Raw genomic sequence first — 24,638 nt, forward strand, 5'->3', positions numbered from 1 at the left:
TTCTGAAAGTTTGTCTCTGAGTAAAAAAATGTAGCAGGTTTCAAGGTTATCTTCCTTGGATTTCTACTATTGTTACAGTAAACAAACTATTCCCCCCCAAAGTCCCCTGATAGATTGGAGGATAAAGGGCTGGCTCCAGGAGGAATTAGAAAAATGTGCAAGGAGGTCACTGCCTGCTGCTGCTGCTGATATTGTGGCACAACTTGCAATGGCCAACTTGTCGCAAAGGATTATGGGTAAAAGTAAACCTTCAACAATAAAGCTGTGTGACAAATTCTCTCTGATTATTGTGACATTGAAAAAGGCACTGAAAGTATCAAAAATAGGCATATATGCACCTTCCTCAAACATCACCTACCAAGAGCCTAATTCTAAAAGACTGCTATTACCTATTACCTTGAAATGCACAACCCATAATTCCCTGTGTAGTCTGGTAAAAGGTTTCTCTTATACAATATTTTATACCAGAAATGCTTCAGTTCCGCTGAGTCACTTTTAAAAGAGCAGATACGTTTACCTCAACTCCATTCTTGAGTCTACTTGATTGGACTCTTATACTTTCAAATATGTGAATGGTTAGAAGAAGGGAGACAGGTTAGTTGATCGTGTTTTCTCTTATTTATTACAATATATGTGATGTGTGAGCTACTGTGTCCAAGTAATTTCCCTTGTTGATCAGTAAAGTTTGTCTAAGTCTGAGTTTGATGGAGTAATTTTTTTCCTCAAAATTATACAAAAAAAAAAAAAGATATTCAGTACAATAATAATAATGTTGGGTAACTGTTGCCTGGAAATCCAGAAGGATATCTTTCAGTCAGTGGTTTAAGTTGGTTGTTATTGGTAAGTAAGCAAAAAAATAAAATAAAATAAATCACTTTCACACAAGGAAAAAATGCAGCCCCCACACAGATTTTGGGAGTCAACCTGGAGATAACTGCAAGTAATTTATGATTGCATTTCTTTTGCTTTATAATCATATAAAAACATTGCCACATATATTCCGACTAGTTAAAGTTGAATGTTAATCTTTAAAGTAATACATCTGATTGACACTTGGCTATTCCAGTCTTCATCTCCAGACTTGAGCTGCACTGACAGCTTTAGGAACTGCATCATTATAGACCTATTCGTCATCGTCAAACCCACTCGAGTTAACCATATCTATAAATCCACACCTCCCCCACCTCTTGTCTCTGTCTTCCACTTAAACACACACAGTACCACACCTGAAGCCCCCTGCCCTACATTTCTAGATCCTGAGATAACCCAAGCTCAGTGCTAACAATGCATTTCAAGTCCACTGCAGAGCTTGTTTGTTTTAAAGCCATGGAGTGAAGTTCAAACAGAGTTGCTAGGCTGCATACTGAGACTTGGACACACCTTGAGAGTTGGCCTGGTGTGAGCAGAGTGTTAATAACAAGTGCTGTGTTAATGTGAGGGCTCGGCTAAACTGGAGTGACCCATAGCCTTTGATTAGTCCAACCTGACACAGTTATTAGTGCTCCTCTCATCTGGCACCAGGCTGTTCCCAGGGAGCTGTACTGAACAGGTCAAAGGGTCCCACTGCATTTTTCAACCACACTGATGTGTTTTGATAATGTATAGGTAGGTTACAAGAATCTATATTGAAACACACTGATAGGAGATCTTTGAATTTGGGATAAAGCAGGCCATGGTATGGAAAACATTGCTATGAGATTCATTAATTGTTCTTCCTCTGTAATTAATAGGTCCAGCATACAAAATGATCAGCTTCCTTTCGGGTGCAGGGTTTAAATATTGATTTGGCATAATCGCACCCTCTCCAGGTTTTGGAACAGCAAAGAGAGATATGGTATTGGTTTAGAACGATTACTTTCCTCATGAATAAATCATGCCCCAATAAAAGATGATAAGAATTTGCAACATTTATCATAAAGAAATATCTTTAAAGTTCCTTTGCTATAAAGACATATCAGGAGTTGTGTTTTGTTTTATTCATGCATGAGTATCCTGGCTGCATATTTAAGCAGTCTCCCTTTCTAGAGCTCAAAATACTCTGTGACACCTTGTGATGTCACTGAGTGGCAAATCAAGACGTTCAGTCTCCACACATAATAGTTTACCATAATTTATTACACTAAAATGTAACATACTTTACAAGCTTGTAGCTTATGTCTTTAGCTTCATGTACATTTCTTCACTGCAGTTGCTGGTAATAGTGGTGCGTCGTATGCTAAGAGTGCAGAAGATATCAGGGTGTACCTTTACTTATACCAAAAGTATTGATTTTTTTGAGCTGGAAAACATGAAATATCACTAAGCAACTCAATATTTTTTATGACTTGAATAAAATATAGGATTTACATAAGCTAATCATTTAATTTCCTCACTCCTGACCGTGCTGACCTGAACAAGCAGGTTTTGTGATTTATTATTGATAAATGTGTAGTTTCTTAATTCACAAAAATATTCTTGCTGTATTTGGCTTGGCAGCTGCTTAGGCACTTAGGCTATATTTTACACCCCATCAACTTTACATTTTTCATTTCTCTTTCTTTTTACCTTGGTGGGATCTAATACTTCAGTGACAGCCCTGCTACCTGTGCTTGACTTCTTTGAGAATAAATATTTCTCCTTTGACATGAATATAAGTGGTCCAATGGCTTTACCAGTTGCCTAGTATCAAATGTTGTAATAATGGGGCAAATAATTCACAACTGAGGCTGCTGACAGTGAGTGGTCGTTGGTCATTGATAGTGTTGGCAGACTGAAGTTAGGGAGTACTTGGACAAAGGGCTAAAGTTTCTTCATGCTGCGACTCGCCCTGAGCCTGTGGGGAGGGAAGTGGGGGACAATTCAGCTCAAACAGTAATCACAGCCCAGAGCCATCCAGGATATAGAGGGCACATAGCATCGACAGCTGTTCCTCAAATAGGGGGCAGGAGGAGGTGTATTTCCTGTATACACTCATTTATTTTTTGTAATTTCAATATGTATTATTTTTATTATTATTGTCAGTAAAATATTAATATAACTTTTCTATGTACTGATGAGTTAACTAAATTGTCCCTATAGCACAATAATAATACAATGTCCACGAGGGATGCACTTGATTGCATAGATACATTGCATAACACTCTTTGGAATAATGACCTACATTTCCACCATATTTCATCATGATGTGACAATGAGCTGATACCTGATACCAACTATCATTATCATTGCATTTGACATAGAGCATCTCTTCACTCTGCTCTTCCTCCTTTATTAGGTGGTATCACTTAGATTTTTACATATACTTTTTATATTAAATTAATTTTGATCTTTTTTTCCTCTGCATTGCCTTAATTGGGCCAACTGGGTTCTTGAATCCTTGATATGATCTTAATATATGCCATTTGGTGAAAGCTTTGATCTACTTGTGTTGAAGTTGGCACTGTTTTCTATCTAGCATAATCTTTAATGAGTCCTGGGATTATGAAATGAATACAGCCATTTTCTATGCACAAATCGTCAATGCGTTACATGATTTTATAACAGATATTGAGACATGCAAGGTGGTAGGGCAGTCAAAGAAGTAGAAAGAGTTGACTACTTTTAATTTAAAACAGTATTAAGCCTTCTCAAGTGAGCCTGAAGTAAAAAGAGGCCGTGAAATACCTCCAGAGTTTGTGTACGTGTGTGTGTGTTAAAATAGGCATGCTATAGTCACTGAGTACCTTGATGAAGCCTGGTATATATTTTAACTTAATTAAGATTAAGACTGGTAATAATTTAAATTTTTCTCATTATTTCCCTAAAATTAAAACAAAAAGTTAACTTAAGGTAGGCCTACAAGATCCAAAAAAGTTTCAAATCACCACTGTGAAGCTTTTATTATTAAGAGCCTAGACTTAGAAAGAGAGCTTGTTTGGAAGAGCAAGCATGTAGGCCTATTTGGTAAGGCCTAATATAGTGAGCCTATAACTTATCAGGCCCACTTGAAAAATAATGTCACAAGTAGAATAGCCTACTTCTCGAGGGCACAAAATTGAAGTGATGTAAGCTGCAAGTACTTTCTCAAGTAGTCTAAATCAAAGCTTACAGTAGTTCATGTGGCTGACAGTGGTCTTTTATTAATATAATTCTCCTGACAGACACTAATTTCCTGTCTGCACCTACGACTCAGTCATGACTCTGTACTTCCATAGACTTCTTCACAGTTACAAAGATGAGGCTGAGCTAATCAAACACAGTGAATGCAAGGTCAGACATTTGAATGGCAACAGTGCAATACAGTACAACACCGCAATAATCCAAATTAAAGACGTGAATGTACAGCACGCTACTTTGAAGTCTCTGTGCTGTGGAAAGAACCAGCAGCCTAACAAAACTGACAATACATATTTTTGCTTGCAGCCTATATTGTACGTATGGTAGACATATTATTAAATATGATAAATGACTGGAGTTGCCTTTAAAGGTGCTGTATAACTTTTCTGGTGGAGGGTCTGCCACCTGCTTATCTCTTGAAAATTATATTGCTCTGCCTGGAATGTGACACAGCATGGCAACAAACTCACATTTATTCAATTACGAATGTTTTTATTGCTAAAACAATCACTTTTTTGTTACATTTTGTGCCATTTTGTGGACATTCCGGCAAAATAATTATATCTCTATGCAGAAAGACAAGCTTCGAAATCATATACAAATGTACATAGTCTCTTAAATTGATTGGAAGACAAATGAACCAAATGCCTGCTGTTAGAGAATTTTTATGTTATAAGCATTTCTCATGTAAAGGCAATCATGATGTAGTATAAGTTATCAACATTGGCTTTTTGTTTTACTTGTCTTGTTGTGTTCAAGCTGTATCAGGTGATCTTGCTGATGCATTGGCTGACTCATTAAAGATAATGTACCCCGGGAGAAACAAATAGTAATGGTAAACATCATGAGGTTAACACAGAACTCTGGGGAATTGCTAGAGGCTCTACCACCTGGAATGTGAAACCTGTGTATAATGGGGGGCTGTGTCAGTGGAAGCTTGTCAGTCATGAGACAACATGTGAACAATAGGTACTGTATTCAAAGTAACCTACTGTATGCTAATTGTGTGCTCTACAATAAAAGGCTGATGGAGAGAAGAGAGCTTGAGTTAGGATGAGACAGGCAGCTCTCTCCTACTCCTTGCGACAGGCAGAGCTCTCTCTTACTCCTTGCGCAAGTAAAACCAACCACTGTGTCCCTGGCGTGTTCTTTAATATTTGAGGTCGGGGTCAATTCCCTGACACCTGCTCTACATTAAAACAGAATGTAGAAGGGACTGGCAACAGTGCTTTAAGACTTCATTCCAATGTGGTATATTGCTGCCCCCTTTTGGCAGTTAAAGCAATGTACAGGCTTGCTTGAACAATATTACCTCCTGGAAAATAAACAGACCCAATTTATAATCGGCTCTGATTTTAGGAAATTGTTTTTTAGAAATTAATGTAAGCCTTATGATCACATTCTTACGTATGAGCAGAGGAGATGCTACCATTAGGCAAAAGTAGGCTGCTGCTTAGGGCCCCCAAATCTGGAGGGGCCCCTAACCAATTGTCCTCAGTCCCACTAATGGCCGAGGCCTCAGGGTAATTTGATTTCCTCTCAATATGACATTAAATGACAGTAGTTTACTTTTAAACAATTATCATAAGAAAAGTAATAATAATCACATGTAATGGATGTAAACAAAAATGTAATGTACTAGCAAAAAAAAAAAAAAAAAAAAACTACTTTCAGCTCTGATTTTCTAATAGGTGACATAACAAATAAGACAATCCAAATACATAGAGATGTGTATGTCTCAAAAACAATGGGGAAAACAGACAATAAATATATTAACAAAACAAAACAAAAAAAGTGTGCATTATAGTGAGGGCCCCAAACTCAAGTTTGCCTAAGGCCCCCAAATTGCTGACTCTGCCACTGCATATGAGTTTTTTCTTTTCTTTTTTCCCCAGATAAGACCACTCAGTCAGTTTAGTATTATTTTTTGTTTTATTGTATTAGAACATCCAAATGAACCATAGCTACAACAACTGATGGTGTAAGCTACTGTCGCAAAGTCCCACAAAAGTCTAAAAATAATTCTGCAGTACCTTTTATAACAGTCGGCTTTACATCAACGTAAAATGCTGTAATAACACCATCAGTACATCATTCCATTGCTTTCCATTGTGCTTCTTGTAAATGCTGTTCACACCAACACGCAGACACTGATTGTCTAAATGATTGGAGCTACTGAGGAAGAGGCTAAGCAGTAATAGCAGCAAAACAAGTTGTTAAGGCAAATATTTGTAGTTGAACAGTCAAAGAACATTTTGTATTTACCAGCTTTGACCTACTAACCTGTTCAAGATCTTTCTGAGGCCACACCAGACACTCTTTTATTATTATACGAGTCTAGTGCAACCTTTGTCCCCTTTATAACCCGCTTTTGGAAACAGTCCCAGGCACAATCGCTTTATGAGAAATATAACATATTAACATAAAAGTAAAAGTTGCAGTTAGTCAACCACAGTGACAAAATATGTTCAGAAAGTTAAAGCTGGTTTTAAGAATTATGTTACAATCTTCTTAAGTCATCTATAACTTTTCATTACAAGCAGCCATTTCATCCTTTAAACGTCAACAAAAATGTTAAGAGTAAGTTAAATAGTAGTTTGACAAAATATTAAAATGCTAGTCTGACAGCTAACAGTGAGGGTTCAGTAAGGGTTTTAAAATCTACAACTCTCTTTTATCATTATTTCTAAACTGTGAAAATATACAACTAGTCTTCAGACGTCATGCATGTTACGACTTAACAGGACTGACATTGACTTTAACAAGATGACACTAGAGACATGCCAGATACTTGCAAGAAATGTGCTATGTGAAGCTATGGGAGTATCTTTACTGAACCTCTCTAAAGTAACAAAACTTAATTCATAAAGTTTTTATAGGACTGGCTTTACAAACTACAGACCTACATGTGAACCATGCTCTTTTTAGACCTGTATAATAAAATCGCACTCAAATCAAACTTCCTTTACACATAATGCCAATGAGGTGCAAAAATATACTGAGCTTTAAACATAGTCTAACTTTGAATTTAAAATATTATTTGTCCAAACAATATAGTGATCAATGTGGTCAGTAAACATGTACATACATGTGTTTGTCATAACATCTAAGAGTATTTCTTCACACAATATTAAGTGACTGATTGTGCGTTATTTTTGTAGAATGTAAATACAAGATTTATAAAAGCAATCATTTATCACTTAAGTGCTTATGTCAATTCAAACTATTGGTTATTGTGCTAATGTTTGTTTACAAAACAAACAAACTAAGCAAAAAAGCAAACATCACCAGAAAAGTCTAATTATTAAATTACAGTTTTGATAATTTTGATTATGTTTTCAATTCATTTTGTATACAAAGATATTTAGGTACAAGTGAGTTTTCCTAGTGTGTTTTGTTCATCTACAACTTTGTTTTAAAAAGTTGTAATTATTTCAGTATTCCATTCTTCCAGCAGAGGGCAGACCAGGGCCAGAAAATCTTCAGGAGTGGCCACAAGTGGGGGTCACATGCCATGGGTCAAGGCCTGTGAATCATTCTTCCTGGGTCATCTTTAGATGTGAACGAAATACTTGGAAATCCCTGCAATACTGTAATCCCATTAACAATCAAATTCATGATGCTATTTGACTCAGATTTTTGTCTCTTCCAGTGAGATTAGCGCAACATGGTTGAATGATTTTTTAAAAACATTTTCTTTACAGTTTTTGTGCATCTACGGACATATTCTTGTCCTGTTTTCAAGAATCATTTACTCAACCTTCGCACTTTTAAACATAGTTCTGGCCCGTCACCCACCTTGTCCAAACAAAGTGAACAAGTTGAGTCTCCAGTCACTGCTGCTCTGGTTTTTCAAGGGCAAGTTCTTCTGAAGTTATCTTTGCAGAAAGTGTACTATGTTGTGCACTTTTTTTCTGTCTTTCTATTCAAATCTCCTCCATCACCTCCATAACAATTGTCCTGGGTCCAGTGAGGATGAGGTTGCTCACTGTTCTGTAGTCATGTGACAGTACGTTCAAACCATTCACAGACACCACGAACTGGCAAACCTGCAAGAAAAAGACAAACACAATATTCTTATTATGTTAGAACCAGAGTGCATAAAATGTTATTATGGATCAGAAGACTGGTCACAGGACATATGCTGAGCACCAAGCCAGCTTCCACAGTTTGCTGATTGTCTGTCCCACTCTTCACCCCCATTTTACGCTATCATGTTTGGTAAAATAAAGACGGCTGGCCATAAAAATAAGTCTGTCCATTAAAGAAATTCTTTCCGACCATTACATTTGACATTCATTAATAATGTAAGAATCAAAGACTGTAATTAGTTGCTAGTAAATCCTTTATAACCATCAACAGATGTACTATGAATATCCTGACAATTCATGGTCAGTTACTCGATTAAAAGGGGGATGTGACATGGTTAAAAAAGTAGGATATCATGCAAAAACATCTAAGCACTTGTTAACAGCATCTCTAAATAAGTAAATAGATGTATTCAATTCAATTAAAAGGACTACAGCCATACCACAAATACTCTGCCCATATAAATAGCTCATATAAATACCATATTGCAAGAAAATACCATGTAACAAACAGGTTTCTTTTGCCCATTACTAAATACAGCAACTGAATTAAAAACTAATTGAATAAAAGTATATATAAAAGTAATAAAAGTGAATCAAGATTTTAAAGAGGTACTCTAATCACTGTTGTATCATGCCAGGACTCCACCTTCCTTATCAGTATTTAACCACTGCCCTGGCACAGATAAAAATAAGACTTGTATTCCGTACACTGTGAATGTTGCAACATGATGCGGCTGCTGTGGTTTGGTTTTGCAACTCAGCCACATGGGATCTGTTTCAAACTTGTAGGGAAGAAGGATTATGGAAAAATACCCAATTATGATGTATATTTTACAGTCAGTCAGTGATGATATTATACACATCATATCAACAGTTGAATGAAGACTGAAAAATAAACAAATACAAGAATCACCAGGTTTCACATGTTTGTAGCTAACTCTAAAGCACAGGGCGGGCATACATACATGGAACATGGAAAGTGGTTATTTTGGTGTAGAGAAAATTATATTGTATATTTTGGCGGTTTTAATGTGTGATGTCCAAATTCCATTTTTAATTAGATTATAATAAAATATACAGCCTTATTAAAATCACCCACTGTCACTATGACACAGGTGTATAAAAGGATGAGTCAAATACAACTATCCCTAGTACAAAGAGAGGAAAGGTTAACTTAAAGGTGCATTATGTCATTTTACTGGTAGAGGAACTGCCACCTGCTTCTCACCATTGAGATGTTATTGCTTTGCCTAGAATGTTACACAGTATGGCTTTAAAAATATCAATCTCCATGGAGACAAGCTGGAAGCACAACTAGGTAAGCTCAGTGGAGAAATGACCCTGCTCCAAGTAAGACTGCATACTTAAAACAATTTGAGCAATAAAAAGCCTATAAATTAAAGATAAATATGTTTAATGTGCAATATTTAAAGCAAAGCAACAACTTTGTGGCAGACCCTCTGCCAAAAAGTTACAGAGTACCTTTAAACTTTTCCTTCATGCCTTTTCTATTTTGGTCTAAGTAACTACATGTTTCTTTTTCTTTGGATTGTGATCTAAACTCCAGGAAAACAGATAAAGTTGTAAACAAGGGGAGTGTTCAGGCCTATTTATAGTTTACAACACAGCACATATTGTATTGCACATTGGACACTTCTTTCTGTTCATCTGTTTCTTTTAACCTTTGCTTTAGATTCTGTAACTAGCTCCTGCTCCCTCCTCTAGTGCTCTTCTTCCTAGCAGCGGTGTTATTAGACTTGGCTTGGGGCCCAGTTGCACACGATGAATGGCCTCTTGCTTAGAGTGGGTTAAAGGGACACACAGAGAGGAAGAAAAAAGGCCAAGGATACACAGTGAAAACTTAACTCACATGAGGCAATAAGAGCAGTATGTGAGTACGCCGTGTGATCACGAGGGTAATATTTCTGTACAAACTGCACACAGCTGGTGGGGATCATGAAGATGTGCCCCAAGAGATATCTAACACACATTTCCATGACATTTGTAGTAGGGCAGCTGCTCTATTTATTGTAATAGAATAGAAATTGAAATTTGATTTGGTTCAGTGAAATCACAAAAGCTATACACACTTTATATCACAATATCACACTAAATATACTGTTTTTTCATAGAAAGTCTTGACCTCTACAAACATGGTCTGAATTTCATGTGATTCTTTTATTAGTTTAGTCTTCTCTCAAATGTTAATGCTCCTGAAGTTGTTTACAATGGGTACTCAGAATATGATATATTGTAAATGTAATCGCAGTACAGAGCCAGTTCAAATGGGGAGATGCAGCATGAAATGAAACCCATGAATGACACAATCATTTTCCTTTCTGTCTTGAGGGGAAGAAAGCTTGGAGGACCAGCAGGCATGAGTTGGTGGGCATTACAAATAAATATGTTTTGCAATAAATTACATATTGACTATTTGATTAAAATTATGACAGGTTTTTCAGGTAAATGTACATCTTTGCTCATTTCAAGCCAAGATGGTAGGTGAAAAACCATCTGACATTATACAAATCGTGGCACGACACAGAGATGGGGATATTTTGTAGAAATAGACTAATATATCTGTTGTCTGTTATTTCAACTTTTTAGCATACTGACTTTCAATCTTAAATCTCCAGCATATGACGATACTTTGTTTTGGTCAATCTGCTTCTAAACTAAAACTTTAATATGAATAGATCGCTGCACAAAACTACATAGCTCAGGTTTGTAGAAAAACAGGGTTTGGAGGGACTAGTAAATTTAAATTACAATATCTGGCTGGAAATAATCAAAATCAGACCAAAATATCAGTTCAAAAATATCTGCAGAGCTTATCGGCCATTGGTTGCTCTGGACTCTAAACCATGAAAAAAAACATATCAGTTAATCTCTAATATTTTGTTCAACATGTTACATACTTCATATTTTTAACTCAAGTCACCTGCCAGGCTAAAAAAAAAGGTTTGTAGCATATATTTTCTTCCACTGTCTTGATTTGCTGAGCTGGCACTCCCAGTTCTATCTAAAGCCTTATGCAAGTCCATTAGCTCAGGTTGGGGATGTGAAGCATAAGGCCTCACATATGGGGTAAGTACACGGCAGCATTTAATGGGAAAGGGGCAGACATGTTCAACACTCTGAAAGTCTGAAAGCCTTTTATATAAGAAGAGATGAGGAGGTCAGTGATGCTTTTACAGTCTGTCCTCTGAATTCAGTGGGTGTGAATTATCACTTCTTATCTGGACTGCAATGCTAACATCATTCTCTACTATTAAATTGTCTTATTGCTTTATTATGTCAATAAAGCACTTAAGAGAAGAGAAACCAAACAAAATGATGTCTGTGAAATGAGCATAAATAAGCAAATACACTAAATCTATTAATGTTTGGTGGGTAATTTAGTTTAGTTTATATTAGCATATAAACATAATGATCTCTTGCAAACTTAACAATTGTCTGCAAGCCTTTCTATAAACAGTTAAACACAGACAAGACCTAAAACAAACATTTTATGAGTGCACCGGCTCATCACCGACTGGTTTCTATGGCAATAAAATACAACCCCAACAAAGCAGAAGTGATAATAATACCACTTCCTCTTTTTGACTGACTTATTCCCACTCGTCATTTTTTCCTTAGAATTACTCCAAATATTTTTCTTATTTTTAATATTAGAGGTACACTATGTAGCTTTTTGGGTGCTGGCTTGGGACCTGCTTGCCTTTATGGAAATATTATTAAATGCCTTGAACAATATTGCATAAAACATATCTACCTTGCTTTTATTCAATTAATATTATTACCCACAAATACATTCTTAATGTGAGCAGACTTGCCTCTTCACATATCTGACCTATAACTTGGTCAGTTTAATGCAATACAGTAAAATATTCCAGACAAAGTGGAAAAGTTACATAGTGCACATTTAAATCACATTGAAGTTGTGTTTAATTCATCATGAGATTAAAACCTTGAATGAGCGAGTCTTTGATTTAACTTCCTTTTCACATTTGTGTACTCACTCACCAGGGTCATGCCTCTCTGCTCTCTGAAGTTGAGGCCAAAGAGTGGCTCAATTATCTGCATTCCCAGAATTCCTTGTTGCCACTCTACTAACATACCAACATGCCAGCTGTGCCTGCGCAGTCCCCTTCTGTCCACGTCCCTGGCTGTATTTATTTATCTATCCTCAGACATGTTTTCTCGTTCTTAAACGCTTCTCCTTTGCCTCATCCTGGCCATTGTCAAACTTCCTACATTTGTACAACTATCTAAAAAAAGCAAGTGGGACTGTTTTTCTCAAGTCAGGCAGGAAAATTGCTAACTTGTTTTCATGTGATGGTATATTAAAATGTGAAATACAGCATAAAGTGGTGTCCATAACGAAAACATTGCACATTTAAGGTAAAGTTATTTAAAGAAGTTCGTAGCGAGGCTGCTCATATATCATGTTCACAGTTATTTTGGTGACATATGTATTCACAAGCATTTCTGCAAAGTCAAATGCTAACTTTTAGAGGAAGTATGTTTTAAAAGCCTCAGTAGAGACGTTTGTTCCAGATTTTGAGAAATTGCACAAGTAAATGTATAGCAAATGTTTTATGTAAATGTCATACCTTTTTGTAATAGATTGGAGCAATATTATACAATCCCAATTATAATGTGACTATATGGCCATAGTTTAGTTTGTGGTTCACTGGGTTCATATCTTGAGTTCATATCTTACCTTCATGCCAGCAGCAGCTGCAGGGCCGCCAGGGTCCACTGCCTGAATGTGACAAGGTTTACTGCCTCGCACAACAAACCCCCATCCAACTGCATCACCCACAATCTGAAAAAGAAAAACATGCATTTTATTGCTATAAACATGTACACTGAACACATACATAGCAAGCCAACAGCTGTTATATATTTGTGGTCATTGTAGTGGAAGCATTTTTTGACCATTAGGCTTTTCAAATGAGTAGTGACTCAACAACAAGCCAGGACTAAACCCGGACTGAACCAAACTCAATCCGTACTAAACAAGGAATAAAGTACAATCAGACTAATGTAATACTGGACAAAACCGATGTTATAATGGCATAAAATATGTTTGAACTATAACTAAATCAATTCTAAAATTGTATTAAACAATGACTAAATGGGTTCAGTTAGGAACACTAAAACATTAATAATGCTGACTCAATTACTTGTCTATAAAATTTACAGTTGCAATAAAGACCATAATTATATTGGGGCTGTGGTTTTAAAAAAGGCAATAGTATCTGGCACATTAATACACATGACTATAGAGCTCCTTAATTTAAAAATCACGAGGGATGCTATTGTTCTGGTGACGTACGGTGAATGTCTTCTTTATAAAGGGTCCTCCCGGTGCCTGTAGCTCCTCTGGACTCACTTGTCTCTTTAAAACTGGTAAAGAAAAAACATAATGTTAGCTAGATTTAAAACTATCATTACTAAATTAATTAACCTACTTTCTCTGAAATTACAATAGTTCAAAACATTAAAAATATGAATTAAAATGTAAGAAAAAAACTAGGGTCTCCACGTTTTTACATAAAGCAGCTGATTTGTACTAGAGCTTTGCCCTAACAACATAAATGATGCAGAAAGCGTGTGAGGAAAGTGTTAATGTGAGTCACATGTTAACAAGGCCTGGGGGCTCCCTACTTCCTGAAACACATGTAACAGTATAGCTAACCACTCTTTAAACTTCCTCTTTGCAGACTTACCTAACCATATGTAAACACAATGTATAGCTTTCCTGGGTATCCATTAAACAATACTACAGTATTTCCTAAACAAGTTACAACCACAGAATAGCAGATAAGTAAGTGAATATGTGTTATATAAAACTGTTTTAAAAGCATAGTTCCTTTGTTTTTTAATTTTGGGATTCAAGTAAATGGCAAGTGATGTGAGTAATCATGTATAATAATGTGATCCAACACTGCCACACTTCACACTTGCACGCACACTGTGTCAAACTGAAGTTGGAGAAATCCTATGTTTTTGGAATATGTCCAAGTGCCTTCCTTTTCCTGTATTACATTGTTTGTGAGTGTTTACTTCAGCACTACAAAGAAAGGTCTGTCAAGGGCACTGCTTTGATCACAGGAAACCTTCAGTCGTGGGGCAGTTATCATCCTTATTCAGTCCTTATTACTTACATAAAGTAATACAATTGGTATTTTGATAACACTTACATTTAATTAATCATATCTACTTCATAATGTACCTCCCTTTGGAAGCAGGACTTATTTAACTTAGGGTGGTATAAATCCTACTTTCTCAGACCATTCCCATCAAATTGAAAATAATTCTTGGTGAGAGTTGGAATGTATTGGTTTCAAAAACACTGTCCAGTACTTACCTTTTAAACCTTTTGTATCAGTAACTCAATAATAACTCAATGGGTGACAGTAATACCTGACTTGGGGTTGCACAGGACTGGTGGGCTGCTGCTGAGTGTCGGACTACTGCTATAGTAACCACTGCTCCCACAGCTGCTGCTCAGGCTGCTGCGGCGGACCCCCACCACCACCTTTATCTCTTTAGTAGGACTAACTGGACCAGGAGAAGAACAGAAACAGGCTGGTTACAGACACCATTTGAGTGATATTATAAAAATAGAAAATTACCTTCAAGCTAAACTCACAGTAGAGTGTGTAGAGTGATAATATAAAATTTGTGTGGAGTACATTAAACCTTTTCAAGTACCATCTAACAAAATATTTGGTCTTACAAGTATGGTACCATACCAGGCCAATAATAAGCCAGGTCTAAAAACAGTACACAAAGTGGCCTACACCCAGACTCAATAACAAGTAAAAAAAACAAGTGTAAACGAGGTCTAAACCAGGCCTAAACCGGGTCAACTGCCAACTTTAATGAACAGCAGAAAACCCTGAGACCCACCAGCAAGGAGTCATTGCACCACAGGGGGTACACATACCACTGTTTGACAAACATTGCAGTTAGGCACAACAAACTGTCCTTAACAAAAAGTCCTTAACCTTATCATGTGTTTTAATCTGTCTGTCAATAAACTTAAGCCAACAATGATAAACAAAGCACAGTCTTTGTCTGTATGTAAATGATAGTTTGTACCTGAGAGAAAGCTGGTGTTGCTCCCATCTGAGTTTTGTTTTCTCAGACAGAACGGACTGTCATGGCTCTCCGGGATGGTCCGACTTCGCTCATGAAGAAGCTCAATCAACCTCCTTCTCCGTCTGAAATTCATCCTGAACTGGTAAAGCAGCGGTCCGTCAACAAAGTGGTGCTTGTTGGTAACTGAGAAGAACACAAATAATAGTTAATCTTTGTCCCACATTTGTATAGCATAACAATATAGAGTGGACTTGACACTTTAGTCTAAAATAGTATCATCACTTCACCTAGTTTCAGTCCAAATGACCCTGAAATTCTTAAAATTCAAGCAAGCAGTATTAAATAAACAGCTGCATTGTAGAGTTCACCTGTTGAACAAACATATATTGGCCTCTAAGTGCAATGACCTTCCACATGTGAAAGCAGGACACCAGGGCAACATATTAGAGATAAAGGGAAGCGTACAGCCTAATCTGGAAACATGGCTTATATTATACAGTAAGGTACACATGGAGTTAATGGAGTGTACCTGCGTGGATGGAAGCACATTGCTAGCTGCCTATAGTGTAAAGAAGGTTGTGGTCAGTCTGCATGTACGTCAGTGGGAGCTGGCTTTTGTCAAGCAAACAAAAACCTTTTATTACAAGAGACAAAAGAATAAGTGACAATGGACGAACTGTCTGACCTGAGTGCACTGTAATCCATCAGTCCAATATGACCAAATGAAATGAACAAATAGTTGTTTTATTATGGTGTTTCTAGTAATGCTGGAATGTTTGTATTCTATGTATCTAAACAATTGTGATTGCCAGTAAATACTGAATGGGAAAGGGAAACAACAACCGCTAACTGTCAGGCTAGGAGAGAAATTAGAGGAATGAGGACAGTTCAGTTATTTTTACATAGGAAATGTGACACACATATACACATGGAAACTCTATTAAGTAGATTTCACATCGCATACATACTTGTCATTATTGACATTTTTCAGATACTTGAAATGGAGGCAGTATGTATATTGTATGTATCATCTCGTTATTTTTCACCATTACTGTTTAAAATTGTTATAGCTATCAATATTTTTACCCACCATGTCAAAATGATTGATTTTGTTATATCTTCACAGTGACATCCACAATTGTTAAACCTGACAGTTTATATTTGTGATTAGGTCTATGATCTCATTACACTGAAAATCTGTACATTAACAATATTAGTGTTTCCTGCCATCTCAGTTAAACATTAATAGGCCCATGGAACATTGTGATGTCATTTGAACCCCAGCTAAACATGACTACTATTCCCAGTAAATGGCTGTGTGGCAGGAAGCTGCTCTCACTCCGTATTACATTAAGCAAGTGACAACAAACAGCAGCAGTGTCTCAGCAGTCACAGAAACACAACACATTCCTGAGGCTTGGAGATTGCTTGACAGCACTACTCCCAGTAAGAAAAGAGCCTCCCAATGCCTCCCATGTAAATAAGAGTTCAGTAATTAAATGAAAACATAAGTAAAATGTAAAAGTTTAAAAAAGCAATTAATAATTTAAAAAGTAACTATGATATATTATATAATGAATGGTTAAAAGTCCTTAAATTGCCACCTATAACAAGAAGCTGAAATACATATGGTATTATATGGTATATAATACTTCAACTTTCTATGTAAACTTTCAGCACTATTAAAATCAAAACTGTAATAATGCTGCATTACTATTCAGAAGCAAAGAGTCACTGTAAAAAATACTCATATTATGTAGGTAATTAGTTATGGGTACAGACCAGTCAGCCACAAATTAAATTTATGTCACATGATTACCAGACAGAAACACATTATAAAGTCTGAAAACACTAGAGATTCATTTCAAACTTACTACACTATACAAAATGACAGAACATGTAGATAGTAGATTAGATAACTAGGTAAAAGATAAAACACATTTGTGACAATGACTGTGACATCTAATTTTGGTTTCCTCTGACACAATTTTGGTGATAAATAATTGAGCAATGACTATAGTACTGATATAAAAAGATAAAGATAACAACTGTGCATTGTGATATGTCAGATCAGTCCCATTTTCTCACAAGCAGAATAGTTTTTCATTCAAAAGTCCATGAAGCCTTGGTTTTCAATGGGCACGAAGGACTTTTGTAACAGTTTAAAGTAGTGTGTTGAGATTAAGAACAAAGATTACATTGTGTGGATGGATATTTTTGTCTAGAGCCAGAGTTAAGAATAGACAGTTTTTCAGGTTAAGGGGACTTTGTGAAGGAATGCAACTTTAGTCCTTAAATGACCTGATAACAGAGTCTGAAAACTGGGACACAATTTATTGCAATGATGTACCATGCTTTAAACCATATGGGTGCAAATCATTATTATTTTTTGGTGGGTTTTGCTGTCGTAAGTCAGAAGTCTTTTAATACAACTAATTTATCCAAGCTTAATACAGGTAAAACATTGCCTAGTATAGCCCACTATCAGTGTGAATAACCCTTTTTATGGATCATTATGGTCTGGAGTATTTTTTTGACAGGACGTGAAATGGGGACTGAAGCGTGAGGACAATCGGCAATTGTTGTGCTGCAGCTTATAACAGTACCAAGCAGCCCCAATTTGAGTAATACTTAAGCAGAAGTAAAGTGTAGCAATATATGAATAAAGTGTAATTAAAATATGCTCAAATCTATTAAAATATTATGCCCACCATGCTGAATGATGCCATGCTCGAGTAGCCTTCGTCCCAGTTGCTCGGCCTCCTCTCTGGTGGGCATCTCTCCCTCCTGTAGCAGCCAATCAATAAACTCCGACGCCACGAGGGTTCGCTCAAATGTCCCACCCTCCTCCTCCCTGCTCTGTAACAGGTTGTTCTCTGGCTCCATCAGCCTATACACACAAAAAAAATTTGGATAATATGCAATGAATGTCTTGCATTATAAACTGATTTGGCATGATTTAAGTTCTCAAATAAATTACAATATCCAGAGTGAAAGAACACCCACACACATATACAATACATTAGCTAGGCCTATAAATCGTATTTGTTGCAGCTGAAAGAATTTAAATTGTCACAGTTTAAATAAAAAAACATTTTCATTCAGTTTTTTGAGGCATTCCTGCATGTCTTTTGGTTGTATTTTCTTGAAGCTTAATAATATTATTGTTTTCTTCTTTAGATAAAATAAAAAGTACATAAGTAAATAAACCTGTCACAGTAACACATTTTGAGGTGCGATATATTGTTGCAGAAAATATAGACGATAAACAATAATATTGAACAAATTTATGCCACTGACCCAATAAAGCTAAAGCACGATTATCTCAAAAATTTGATTAGAATTATTAGAAATGTATATTAGAAATGTATAACATTGTAAAAAATAAAATAAAATAAAACCCATAAAATTCAATAAAGAAAAATGAAACGCTAATTAGTCTGTATCTGTAATCAGTCGTAGAAGTTACTTGTTAAACCTAAACTGCTCCATTATCTTATAAAATAAAATAAAAATCCCCACTAGCCAAAAATAACATATAAAAATCCAACTTTCACACACTGAATCATAGGTCGATATAGTGATTATCATGACAGGCCTACGAGTAAACAAAAATAATAATAATAATAATCTTATTAAACCTTCCTCAACTTTTTATGAAACCTGCAGGTGGACTTGTCAAAACATGTCCAACAGTCTCACAAAATAACAAACTAATAATTGTGCAACCATTGATCTTGAACTTTTTCCATATTTGTGAGTAGCTGTGGGAAGTGAGTTGCTTGTGCTTGTATTTTAAGACCCAAAAGAGGAAAAAGCCGCAGTGGGAGATAAACAACATCCAACAAATGTCATAATGACCAGGGATCGAACTATGGAGATAATAACTCTAGTAAACAGCGCCAAAAATTTCAAGGCAGAAAGCTCCCTAAAACAACTTTTAACAATCAAAAAAACACATCTAGAACAACTAATGCCATATGCGTATGCGTATGCGATTATGTTATAATTACTTAATAAAGCAGCCTTAAAGCAGCCTCTTAGGTGTGGCTTTAACAGTATAAGAAAACAAAGAGTGCAATTGTAATCTTCCATAATTAGGTAGGGCATGTCACTATAGGAATTTGCGCATGTATTTGCTTTATGTAATGTCTGACTTTCAAGGCGTCAATTTGAAATGAGTGTTTAGCTGCATGCAACAAAACAAAACAGAGTTGTCCTATACATAGATTTATAGCTGTGTTCTGCAGTGTACAGGCTGCACAGTAATTTTGGTTGGCTGACCTGGTTAAACTCAGAGTTTATTTGTGCAGTCAGCAAAAACACCAGAAAAGCACATCAGATTTCTTTTGTGCATGTAAATACATCCTAAAATCAGATAAAATAATTGTTTTATCTGTTTATTGTTATCTGGGTTTAATCGCTATGTAAATGTACCCAGTGTGTGGTCAAGATATGCTGTTCACATGAAACCTTTATTTTACAGGTTATGAAATAATATGGATATGATGTTACTGCTAAATATCAGTATAGATAATGTTAGGCTCTGGGCCAAACAAATAACTGAAATCATCTGCTGAGTAAAAAGAGGATAGGAGCGCTCGTACTAGTGCTATTCATTCTTTAAACCACAAATAGCTATACGGATGCGCTGTAGCATTCAAGTAAATGGGGTAAAACAAACATCAATTTGTAGTAGAAATGTATGCCACTTTGAGCTCATTTGTCTGTGCGCCTTATATAATGTGGATTTACATTACATAACCTTAACCTTATCCTTTCACTCTAAAGGGTGATTTTTAAGAAAAAAAAAATGAATTCCCAGATTAGTCAACTTAATCTTAATCTTAGTGCCTACATCACTTTTCCACGTATGACCTGATTTGAAAGCCCATAATATGTAATACAATGTAAAACTCAGCAGGAGGTAATAAGTATCTAACAATCCATTCACATTGTCACATGATATACATTTTGTACCACTCTTCTCAAAATAGATACTGGCCCAAAAACATGCTGTGATTATTCATTCATTATATTTTCCCATTAAGTGTGTGAATGCAAACTGTAATATGCCTGTGCTACAAGAAATAAAAATGTGCAGAACTAAATGTTATGTATCTATGTGTATGTATTTGTATGTTAAGTGAACTTGCAGGATACAGAGCCAAGTAAACAGTGATTAGAAGGCTATATAATACTCCCTTCGGCTAATTTTCCCTTTAAACCAATCCAGTGTTTACTCTAGTGAGCTATAGGACTTAGTGTAAATCTAGTAGACAGTGTAAAAATCAATGTGGTTGTCAGTGCATTTTTCCCCATTGGAACTGCATGTGACTGAAAAAGAGGAACCAAGGAAGTTCACAATATTGTCTGAATATATAACAATCATGTGCTTTTAGGATTATAAAGACTGTTGAAATGTAAGTCACGCTAGTCAAATGGAAGTCAAAATGTTTGTATTATTTGTGGTACAGCTGGAGACTTTATAATAATAAAAACAAACCATTATAAAAAACTAGGGTGATAAGGATTATTCCTCAAATGCCTTAAGTGGGCCAGTGTCACAATAAAGTGTGCCCTGGGTTGCACTGTGTTGTACTGTTGCACTTACATAAGCACAGACGACAGATGCCTCCACTCTAACTTTCTTCCTCTTATGCAACGGCCTCTAAGGCAGTGTAAGGTGCAAAGATCTCACCAACAGTGTCAATAATAAATGGATGCTCAAATATTGTTTATATGAGGGAGGGATAGGGGAACAATGCAATGCAATTTATATTTTACTCCTTATTTTGTAAATGCACTTTTAATGGAATCTAACTTTTCTGACAATGTGAAAATAAAGTCAGTTTTTGATATACAAACATTGGTGGATTATGCTTTATCCAGCCTAGTATAACTAAATAGAATGTATTATTACACATTTTCCATACTGATAAGAGATGACATAATGTTAAACAATCGAGATTACGTAACACATTATCAACAGTTCAGTCGCCTTCATATCTAAAATTTGCTTGATGGAAATAATCTCAAGACAACAAAGACCAGGTGCACTGTGTAACTTTAACTTTTCTGGGGTCCACCAGCTGCTTGTCTGCATGAAGATGTTATGCTTTGCAGAATGGTATTAAATGTATCTAGCTCCGTTGAGACAAGAAGGTGCCACCAGGCCAAGTTAGAGGTCAGATCTGTGGAAATGCAACCAGGCTCACATTAAGAGTAATGAGATGATGAGATGGTAGACCCCCAAAAAGTTACACAATGCTTCTTTAAGTGTACTATCAGTGTGTATAATGTGTCTTTACTTTTCATAGAGACGCTGTCCCCTCATGAAGACCTTGGCTTCATTGTCCAATGGAAATGTGCCATCGTCCTTTCTGAAGCGGTAAAACAACTTCATGTCCTTGAACTCCCGGTGCTCATCACAAACTGGGAGGAAAGAATTCCAAGGGTCACACACAAGTTTTAGTCTACTAATATGGATGAAAATGTAGTGTCATTATATAGCAATGCATTAGTCAGGTTTGTAAAAAAAAAAAAATTTAAGCACAAAAAAATAATGCAAATTTCCACCTTGGATTAAAATACCATTATGCTTCCCAATAGTGGAACTTTTTACCTGAAAATCTTTATCTTGAAATTGTTTAATATTATAAAATCTGATCTTATGAGACACATTTTAATATGTCATTAACATTCAATATTAGGCTACTATACAAAATCTTTGCTTAAAAGGTGCCCAAAGATAAGAGTTTTTGTATGTTCAAAGTACAACGATTTAATACTGGTATATTACAGTGCACAGGGCAGACATGGTTCCCAGAAAATGTCAAGTAAGAGTAAGGTGTGGGAGAGTGTTACCAGCCACTGTCTCACCATGGTGAATGATGCACTGGTCCAAAAGCTTCTGTATAATCTTAATGGCGGTCTCCCTGTCTGTGGCCTCCTTGTGATCAATCAGCCAATCAATTAGTTCTTTGCCCACAAAACAGTTTGGGTACGTCCGCAGGTGGTGCCTCCGGTCCTTGATCACTTTCGCCTCATGGAGACGTAACCTTGGAAATAGCAAAAGCCTGTTAAATGCAACCTATATAAAGAAAGATTTATTACTGTATTGTAGGGTTTGCAGTAATTCATTCAAAGAAAAGGGATAGTTTTAATCCTTTCTTTTAGCATTGTAATCTTATCAAAACAATAGCTAAACACAGAGGTGGGAGATAAATGTATGGTATGTTTTGGAGAGATGTAAAATTAGAATATCAAGATTACTATCTATATGAAAGAACTATTCAAAAAGTCTTATTGCAGGAGTACCGGCCTTATTACAGGGCCTCATAATGAAGCTTCTATGGTGACATTTCGTTACTTTTGTGGTTAATACAGTCTCTTAACTCTTTGTGTGATATTTTAACCTCAACCAAGACATTTACAGGCACATTTGCCATAATACTGTATGAATATTATCAACAGGACAATAAAAAAAATCTAGATATTTATTTTTGTCTATGTTGCCCACATCGGCTATACAAATGTAATTACTAGCGACATAATAAAGTTCATCTTGGGTCAATATTGCAATTGACTAAAGGAGTGACACTATCTAGTCACAACACACGAGTCACAAGACCCAGCATGGGATGACAACAGGAGTATGTAATATAACGCACAGTGCCATTATTTCAACTAGAAACTGATGAAAGTTTGAAGTTTTTTGTTATTGATGCCAGCTGTATTGGTTAGTTGTGTTTATTAATTGTTAAACGAAAACATCATTTTGTAATAAGAAAAAATTTTGATTTGTGGCTCTGCTTGAGAGAAAGACAGAAAAAAAGTGTGGATTTGAGTTGGGTTATACATAAAGGCAGTGTTCATATATTTACAACTTTAGTTCAATATTGAATAATGCTGATGTAAAATAAAATGAAAACAAAAAGAGCAATATCTGAACACAAAACTATTTTGTACAAATGACAGTGGGAAGTAGTTTAAACAGAGTTTAACACAAGTGTTTTTTTCATTCAAACAACATGTAGCAGACGTTTATTCACTGACACTGGTCAACGAGCCAGCTGGCCTGCTCAGTGGAAAGCAGAGCCAGGGAGGGGTCACAGGGAACAAACAGTAGAAGTCCACCATGCAGCAAACACAAACTGATAACCCAAACAGTAAGAGATCGCTCCAGCTAATCTAAGTGTTCTGTGTGATTTTCACTGGTCTGGAGGTGTCTAAAATACCAACCACTGTTGCTAAGAGTTCTGCATGGGGACTATTGACGTCTTCTGTTATGACTTGCCCAGATAACCAGATTCAGTACCATGTCCATGATTAATGTTTTATAACAAGTTGCAGATTTGTTTCTAGGTGTGCTCTAAGAATATGGCCCGGACTATTATGACTATGACCACTATGACTGACAATTACTGTAACTGTACCTTAGCTGTTCTCCAGTGACCAGCACCTCGGCCAGACGCTCCAGCTCTGCAGCCTTCTTCTGCATGGTGTTCCCAATGCCATCCATCTCACTGCTGAAACAAGAGACTTGAGTTATTATACAACCTACACAATAGACCGCAAAATGTATAGTGCATTGTATTCTGTGAAATGTGCAGCATGCCGATTGTCAGACGCATACTGCAATGCAAACAAAGCCAAGCATGCAGATCATTCACACATTTGTGCATGATAAAGCTGTGTCTAGTACTCACCCTTCAAGCACCATGAGGAGTTCTGAGATTCCTTTATCTACAAAAAGAGTATCCCAGAATTAGGAATACCATAAGCTTAGATGTGACAGCGCGCCTCGGTCCCAGCTCCAACAGACAAGTCACCCCACCTTTGTAAACAACTGCACGCGTGCATGCATCCTCTATAGATCCATCGATCCGGCTGTGGTGCTGTTATAAAACAGGGGTCTCAGTGAGGTGGGCAGCCACTGACACAACACGAGTGAAGGCACGTTTTTCTCCACGGTGCAGCCTGCAGCCAGTACCCATCCACACTACCCCCGCATAGGGAGGACTGGGCTGACGTCATTGGGGGAGTAAACCAGAGAGGCGTGGTCAAGAAATAGAAGGGGGGAGAGAAAATTACACATTACAAACTTAGCCTTATAATAAATAGGTCATTTGAAAAACACTGTTTAAATATTTAACATCACACCTAAATAAAGTACATAACGGGACAGAGAAAATCTTAAGTACTCTACAAGTCTTGGCGGTGTGCAACGATCTTTATAAAGATAAATTGCGACGTCTTCTCAGGTCATCAGTGAGTGGATTCTTGTTTTGCTCCGCCATCTGCCGGAAAAATCCGGTACTGCAATAATAACAACTACCTGTCTGTGCAGGATTT

The 24,638-nt window shown here is 36.5% G+C and overlaps 1 protein-coding gene across 2 annotated transcripts; it reads right to left on the bottom strand.

Annotated features, from left to right (window-relative positions):
• Nucleotides 1–5,987: 5,987 nt before the first annotated feature.
• On the bottom strand, nucleotides 5,988–24,281 carry deptor (DEP domain containing MTOR-interacting protein). 2 transcript variants are annotated; one of them, XM_020937324.2, is made up of 11 exons: nucleotides 24,121–24,281; nucleotides 23,993–24,029; nucleotides 23,720–23,809; nucleotides 22,164–22,342; nucleotides 21,593–21,716; nucleotides 17,993–18,171; nucleotides 15,282–15,464; nucleotides 14,601–14,738; nucleotides 13,510–13,580; nucleotides 12,892–12,996; nucleotides 5,988–8,123 (listed from the first exon to the last, which is right to left on the bottom strand). In XM_020937324.2, the coding sequence occupies exons 2-11, from the start codon at nucleotides 24,004–24,006 to the stop codon at nucleotides 8,001–8,003; spliced, it is 1,206 nt and encodes a 401-aa protein (XP_020792983.1). In that variant the 5' UTR covers nucleotides 24,007–24,029; nucleotides 24,121–24,281; the 3' UTR covers nucleotides 5,988–8,000. The 2 variants fall into 2 exon arrangements, with proteins under 2 accessions (XP_020792983.1, XP_020792982.1); XM_020937323.2 differs by having other exon boundaries at nucleotides 23,720–23,812.
• Nucleotides 24,282–24,638: the final 357 nt, after the last annotated feature.

The sequence above is a fragment of the Boleophthalmus pectinirostris genome, unplaced genomic scaffold, assembly GCF_026225935.1.
Source record: "Boleophthalmus pectinirostris isolate CB_2022bp ecotype Guang Dong unplaced genomic scaffold, ASM2622593v1 HiC_scaffold_6, whole genome shotgun sequence".
In the NCBI taxonomy this organism is placed as follows: Eukaryota; Metazoa; Chordata; class Actinopteri; order Gobiiformes; family Gobiidae; genus Boleophthalmus; species Boleophthalmus pectinirostris.

Bases quoted from the DNA above. Each gene is read 5' to 3' on its own strand.
- deptor (XM_020937323.2), bottom strand. The intron at 12,997-13,509 runs GTACGTCACCAG...TTTCTTTTTCAG, and splicing joins TTATAAAGAAGACATTCACC to ATTGTGGGTGATGCAGTTGG. The intron at 8,124-12,891 runs GTAAGATATGAA...TTTTTCTTGCAG, and splicing joins CAGCTGCTGCTGGCATGAAG to GTTTGCCAGTTCGTGGTGTC.